This window comes from Antrostomus carolinensis, unplaced genomic scaffold (assembly GCF_000700745.2).
Source record: "Antrostomus carolinensis isolate BGI_N321 unplaced genomic scaffold, ASM70074v2 scaffold23258, whole genome shotgun sequence".
Classification (NCBI taxonomy): Eukaryota; Metazoa; Chordata; class Aves; order Caprimulgiformes; family Caprimulgidae; genus Antrostomus; species Antrostomus carolinensis.
In genome coordinates, this window is record NW_010336432.1 from 1 (window position 1) to 7,514 (window position 7,514).

General features: G+C 47.2%; 1 protein-coding gene across 1 annotated transcript in view; it reads right to left on the minus strand.

Moving 5' to 3' along the window:
* Nucleotides 1-5,325: 5,325 nt before the first annotated feature.
* OTX2 (orthodenticle homeobox 2) overlaps nt 5,326-7,514 on the minus strand; it is a gene marked incomplete at its 5' end in the record, with an annotated part of 3,520 nt that continues 1,331 nt past the window's right edge. Inside the window, one exon of the mRNA XM_010174849.1 lies at nt 5,326-7,300. Within this exon, the coding sequence (XP_010173151.1) occupies nt 6,680-7,300 (621 nt within the window). The remainder of the gene's footprint in view (nt 7,301-7,514) is intronic.

The window sequence follows — 7,514 nt, forward strand, 5'->3', positions numbered from 1 at the left end:
CCAACCCAAACCTTTCGATGATTCTATGATTCTATGATTTAAACTGTGTCTGAAAGCAAATGCAATTTGCCACTTCCAAAGGGAATGAAGATGCAGGATGACTTCGCCCTGATGGGAAACACACCGTAGGCAGGGGACGGATGAGAAAGGCAGCCGAGCGTGGGCATCCTCACTGCATCTGAAGGTTGGTGCTTGGAAACACAAGGTACATGGTGAGCCTTACCAAAAAGTCCTAAGTGAATTAAAGCAGGTCAGTAGGAAATTCTTGGCATTAACATCCTGACCTGACAACCTCCTTTGGGAAATCCAAAAATGCTCCAAGTCCTGAAAACTCTCCTGTGTCATTACTTCAGCAAAGTGAGAGTTAAACCATCTCTGAGCAGGCTGTGAACTGCTATTAATGGTGGAAAGGTGGAAGCACCGCTGCCGCTCTGTGCAAAATGCAATCCCTGTTGGAAAGGCTACAGAGCAGAAATGACTTTAAAAATATATTTTATAAAGCATAAAGGAGATAAGTTGCCCTTGCTGCACCCTCGTGCTCTCTCCTCCCTCTCCAGCCTGGTCCCAGACCCTCCCAGGGCACAGGGCTCTGCGGGGCAAGGGTGAGATGATGCATTTTCTAAGCAACAGCACCTCTGGCAGAAATATTGCACATCTTGTTGTCAGCATCCACAGGAGAATAAATATCAGGGTCCCTACCTGTGAGCATGAGGGGAGGCAGGGAGAGAACCAGCTCCTCCTTGAAAACAGAAAACAACAGATACATGGTCCAGTTTTTCCAGCAATTAGCTCCGTAGGGATCTCAGTAAGGAGATCTCTGGTCTTGTAGAGGCACCTCCTTTCCTCTCGCTCTCCTTATAATGATGCTACCTTGGCCTTCCAAGTTTAATTATCAAGTAATTATAGTGGCTTGATCCTGGCAAGGGCTGAGTGCTACCAGGAGGTGTTTGAGACCAAGGAAGGTCTTTTCTCTGTTTACTGGGAGCCTGAAGGGAAGTCCCTACCAGTGCCTCCAACTCGCATCTCTAATGGAGAAAACCAAACATGGGGGTCAAGCCCCACAACAAGTGCAGTGTGTAACCCCATGCACGGGGACATCATTGTCACAGGTCATCCTGTGGTCCCCAGATGACATGATGCCATTCCTAAAACTGTTTAAATGAAGACCAGGGAAGGGACCACGCCGAGGAAGACGCTTTCTTTTTGGCACATCCCGCACTAAGAAGTATTTGCCGATAAGCTGATAATCAGGTGGCCCGGCCACCCCCGGTACGTTAGACCTTGCTGCTTAGAGAATATTTGATCATACAGTATCTCCATTAGAAGTTTGTAATCCGCTATCACAGCATTTGAGAGCCATTTGAGTGTAAGGAGATTTTTATTAATGGTTCATGAGCCTAAAAGTCAAAATTGACTCTCAGAGCAGATTTTAACAGTTTGTGTGGCATTTGTGTATTTATCTCTTCACCACCTCTTTCCCCCCTGGACATCTCCTCCGTCCACCACCCAGCACAGAGGTGCAGCAGCAATAAAATCAGTAGGGAGACACTGGGCAGCCCCAGCAGTTGGACCTGCAGGATTGCATTTCTCCTTCCCTTCCCTTCTCTCTCCTTTCCTTTCCTTTCCTTTCCTTTCCTTTCCTTTCCTTTCCTTTCCTTTCCTTTCCTTTCCTTTCCTTTCCTTTCCTTTCCTTTCCTTTCCTTTCCTTTCCTTTTTCTTTGACTTGCCCTTTTTTCCTTGCTTTTTTCCTTCTCTTTATTTTTCTTTCCTTTTCCTTCTCTTTCTTCTTTTTCCTTTCTTTTTCCTTTTTCCTCTTTTTTCTTTTTCTTTTTCTTTTTCATTTTCTTTTTCTTTTTCTTTTTCTTTTTCTTTTTCTTTTTCTTTTTCTTTTTCTTTTTCTTTTTCTTTTTCTTTTCCTTTTTCTTTGCCTTTTTCTTTGCCTTTTTCCTTTCTTTTTCCTTTTCTTTTTTCCTTCCTTCTTCCTTTTCCTTTCCTTCTGTTCCCTTTTTTCCTCCTTCTTTTTCTCTGTCTTCCTCCTCACCTCCCATCCCCAACACCTCACCACACACAGCACTGCACACAGCCCAGCCCAACACCACACCCTCACCTCCCTGACCCTCCCAGGGTCCTGGTCCTTCACCCCAGCACTGGCACAACCACTTATACCCACAGACACTGGTGCTATGGGCATCATCATTATACCCATCTGTGCTATATGCATTTATATATGTACATATGTATATTTGCACCGAAAGGCATTTCTGATAGGCATCAATATTTGTATTTATTTGTATTTATTTGTAATTATTTGTATTTATGCCACACGTATGGGTGCCCCGTGCACGTGCAGACACACACTGGTTTGTGCACGGGTGCTGTATGCATTCAGTGCTATATACCCTATATGCACCCATGTATATGCACGGGCAGGAGCGGTCACACTGTCTGCACTGACAGCTCCGCTCCGTTCCGCTCTGTGCGTGTATCTGTGGGGTAAGTGGGTGTGTGCGGGGAGGGGGGTGCCTGTGGGGAGCCTCTGAGCCCTGTGCACCCCTCAGTCCCTGCACCCTCCAGGGCTGGGAGCGAGGAGCAGGGGTGCCCCCTCCCCAAATGACAGCCCCCAGTATGGGCTGGGGGTGAGGGAGGCCATGTCCCACCCCATAACCATGGGGGGCTGCTTTCTGGGGTTTGCCTCCCCAGTCCCCCCAACCCTGCATGGACCCAAGGGCTGAGGGGAGCTTTTCCTCCCCTGTTCTTTAGAAAATGGGGGACAGAGGGAGGGAGTGAGGGTGGGGGCCAATTCTAGTGTCCCCACTTCCCCCCCTTCCCCCGAAACTGGATGGAGTCCAGGACCCAAACCACACCCAGCCCTCCCAAACCCACCCCCAAACCCATATATCCATACCCAACCTTCCCAAACCTTCCCAGACCCAATCTCAGCCCTCCCAAACCCAAACCCATACCCAACCCTCCAGCCTTATCCCCGTGACTCCCCCAAGCCCCAGGTAAAGACAATGGCAGGGCTGTGAGTGGGGAGTTTGGGGGTCCCTGTTCCCCCCCACCCCACCTCAGCACCAGGTGGTGAAGCTCTTCGAGTACCTAAATCCCACTTTTTCCAGTCTCCTTGGAAACTCGACGTGCTCCCCAGCCCTGTGCTCCTCCAGGAAATGCAATCATCCCAAAACTTGTCCTTGGTTTGGGGCTTCCTGGGGTGGGAGCGGAGCCGTCCTTGGGAGGAGGGTTGGTTACTGGGAAGAGACTGGATAGTGTGGGCTGTTGCTGGGATGTTGCAGGCAGGAGAGATGGAGCCAGCATCGGGCATTTGAGGCAACTCAACTGTGGCTGAGGTCAAGATTTCCCTCCTGGTTTTCTGCTTTTTCAATTTTGTTTGGTTTTTTTATCCCCTCTGGTGGGAAGTGTCATCCCACAGAATAAGAAGAGGTTTCACTTCTATGTATATTTTTGGGAGGTGAGGGGGCACTTAAAATCAAACACCTTCCTAATCAGCTCTTTGCCCCTAAATCCAGCTTTCCAACACTAAACTGATGTGGTCCTCCCAGCTTTTCCCCTGAATGTTATTGGATCCAGAATTGCCTCCTGCAGCCTGAGTTCAGAGGAAACAAATTCAGCCAGAAGGGAGATCTAAAACATTAAAAATTAAAAAGGAGTTACAATGCTCTCTTATATAACACTTAGTGTTTGCCAGCTCACCTTGGGATTTTGCCTTTTGCCCACGCGAGTGCCCATAGAAATTAAAATCAGAAACAAACAGGCAGAGAAAATATGGAAAGTGCAAAAAAGCCAGAGGAAATTCAGAGAAATTCCTACCATGAAATGGCTTTTTCTGATAAAAATGAGCACTAGCCAGAGGAGCTCATCACCAACAGACAGGGAAATACTCAGGAAAGAGAAGTAAAAAAGATGGGAAAAGCAAAATGGGAAAAGAGGTTTTAAAGAGGCTTAAAAAAAAAATAATAATAAATCAAAAGCCCAGGAAACAAAGAGCTTTTCCAGGCAGGTGGGACGCTGCACCTCAATTCAACAAGGACTGGCTTTTTCTAAGTGTATTTTGCTTGAAGAGTTTTTTTTTTTAGAGGGATAAACTTTGTAGGTTTGAACCAAATCAGTGGAGAAATGAAAATTTCCGTGCTGCTGCCTGGGAGCAGCCGGCGGTGGGGACCCGGCTGAGCTGTCCCCAGCAACCCCGGTCGCTGTGTTGTCTCATGGTTCCCAAACCCTCCCTGCACGTACCCACCCATTAAAATAAAATAAATGAGAAAATCACTGACCGAGAAGCACTAAAACGAAGCAGAATGAAAACTGGCTTTCCTTCAGAGCCGGCCCATGTGTTTATTTTAAAGGTTGATCTTTGCTCGCGGTGGCTGGGACAGAAATGTCACCGTGGGAAGGAGAGGGATTGCCGATGCCCGAGGAGGGGGACAGCCCTTTTGGGATGCAAAGCCGAGGGATGGCTGGAGAGGCACCATGACAGTGCCATTCATGTCCCCCACTCCTGGGGACCACGGTGGGGTGATGCTGGCCACACACCTGAGGCCCCAGGTGACTCACAGGCAGGAGGACGCTGGTGACAAACCATGGGGGACAGCTGGTGATAGGGAGCAGGATGGTGGTAGTGGGTATTTTTTTCAGCCTCTCTCTCTCTTTCCAGAGGTCCATTTGTTTTTTTGCTGCGTTAAATCCAAACTGAGTTCAGAGCTCAAGAGACCTCCGCGACGCAGCGGGAGTGAGAGATGGAGGAAGATGGAGAAGGACAGAGAAAGAGCCACCAAGAGCAGGGGTGCTTGGGAAGGACCTCATCCTGCATCACGGGGTGCTGTGGCTTCAGCTCATGGAATTGTAGCTTAAAAACTTGTCCCTCTACTTCCCCAGCACCTCTGCTCAGATGATTCTGCCTGACCTTTCCCACGTACCCCCTTCTCCTCCCTGGTTCAGCCTGGAAAGTTTTGGGTTCTTCCCAAACACAACCAGAGATTCACACCTCCTGGGAGGGCACAGAGCAAACGCATCCCTCCCCATGATAAGATTTGGGAAAGCTGCAAGGGGAAGGTTACATTATCCAGAGTATTTGTAACGAATGTTTTTTTGCTTTAAAAAAAAATTAAAAATTAAAATAATTCCCCTTTAATTTTCCTTCCTTCACCTTGGGGAGCCACCAGCAAAACCCCCTTTGTCTGGGACCTGCAGAAGCAACCGGACCCTCCTGGTCCCGAGTGCCTGGTTTCAACCAAGAAATCCCTGCGGCAGACGGCATCGCCCCTCTCCATCACTCGCCGGATGCGATTAAAATGGAAGACAACCATCAAGTGTGCTAGAACCATTTTAATATAATTATACATATCTGCCAAATCCAGGAAAAAAAAAAAAGGTTTATGCATATATATCTTTTTTTTTTTTTTTTTTTTTTATTTAAAACCTCACTGCAAGCATAAACGACAATGAATTTCTCGGTTTAAATTCATCCAGGTCAGAGCAACTGCCCAAAGTCCTGTTGGGTTTGACGGTTAGTGCCAGCGTGGCCAGCAGTTAAGTGAGCTCCAGAGGAGTTTAATGTCCTCAGGTAAGGGGGTCTTTTTTTTCGGTCTTTTCTCTTTCATTCAGAGACAGTTTGTTGTAAAAAGTTTCAGTGCAGTTCACCTCGGGTGAAAGGTGATTGTGTTTTTCTTTTTTTTTTTTCTTTTAATATTTTATTATTATTATTATTTTAAAAGATGATAATAGGTAACTCAGTTGCTCTGAATTTCACTTATAATTATAACCTATTTAAATCACAGCAGAACTCCCGCTGGTGCAGAGTTCAGAGTTGCATACAATACAGGAGATCACAGTTTTGAAGTCTAGCACAGATTAAAAACCACAGATGTACCATTTATATAAGACACACACTGATTGTCTCTTAAAAACTACATATTGACTCCTTATGAACATTATCTTTTTTTTTTTTTTAATCTTTAAATAAAGTAGTGCAGCTAGGACAATCAGTCACACAACCCACACAGCCCTGAACCAAGTTCTCCGGGTGCCAACTTGAGCGAGTTGGGCATGAAACAGTTGGATGAGCTCAAGAGCAAGAGAGAAAGAAAGAGGGAGGGAGAAAAAGAAGGAGGAAAAAGAGAGATGCTGTCCATTCCGAATATTTTAACCGAGGGTTGGCTAACACATTGGAAACCTCTGGGTGAAGGATCTTTCCACACACACACACACACAAAAAAAAAAAAAAAGAAATAAAAACCTAGACTTTTTTTTTTACTTTTTTTCTTTTTTTTTTTTTCTCTTTTTCTTTTTAAAACTGGCCCGTAGGTGGGACGATCTCCCACCTCTTCCAAACAAAGAAACCCAACAATTGCCTAAAACTAGAAAGAACACAGATGGGTCTGTCTGTTTTCTGCTCACTAGATGATCTGTCCATTTAAGGCCTTCCTCCTCTGTTTTTCCTCTTTATTATTCCTTTTCCAGAGTGTCTGAGCAGGAGATGAGTCTGAACGGGATCACACCAACACTGTCCCCCCTCTTGTCGCTGTCAGTTTTTTTTGTTGTTGTTCGTTTGTTTGTCCGTTGAGTTATTTTTCTCTTTAATTTAACCAAGACCTGACTAAAACTGGAGCATTCAGCCCAGCCTGTTCATTCTCCTCACGATTTCTCTCCTTATCACAAAGGTTCTTCACAAAACCTGGAACTTCCATGACGATGTCTGGTCTTTATAATCCAAGCAGTCAGCATTGAAGTTTAACTTCCAGGAGGCCGTTTGGTCTTTATAATCCAAGCAATCGGTGGTGGAGTTAAAGCCCAAACTGGAGGCTCCATAGCCCTGGGTGGAAAGGGAGGCTGGAGACTGGTTGAGGTGGCTGGTGACCGCGTTGGCACCCATGGGACTCAGGGTGGCCCCTGGTCCGGGAAGCTGGTGGTGCATAGGGGTCAAGTAAGATCCACAGTCCATCCCTCCAAAATAGGAGGTTGAGCCAGCATATCCTTGGCTGTAGCCTGATGCCTGGGTGTAGGTCATGGGATAGGACCTCTGCATGCAGGAAGAAGAGGTGGACAGGGGATCTGAGAGCGGGGAGATGGACGCTGGGCTCCAGATGGATACGGGGGCACTGCTGCTGGAAATGGTGGGGACCGAGGTGCTGGAGGGCGGAGTGAACTGCCCACTGGTCCCACTCTCCGAACTCACTTCCCGGGCTGGTGAATTCTTCTTTTTAGCTGGTCGTACCTTGTTCTGCCCCCCGTTCTGCTGCTGCTGCTGCTGCTGCCGGCACTTGGCCCGGCGGTTTTTAAACCACACCTTGAGATGGAGAGATGGGGAGGGAGAGAGAAAAAGCCTGGTGTTAGGGATAGGCAGGTAAACCCAAGGGGGGACAGAGATGGTGGTGGGGGGACAGAGATGGTGGTGGGAGCAGAGGGTTGCAGGCTGCTGGAAAGAAAAGCTCCGGAGCTCCCCCTCCCTGAGATCATTAGCAGTAATAACAAGTGGAAATTGGGCAAATCAAACTGCTTAA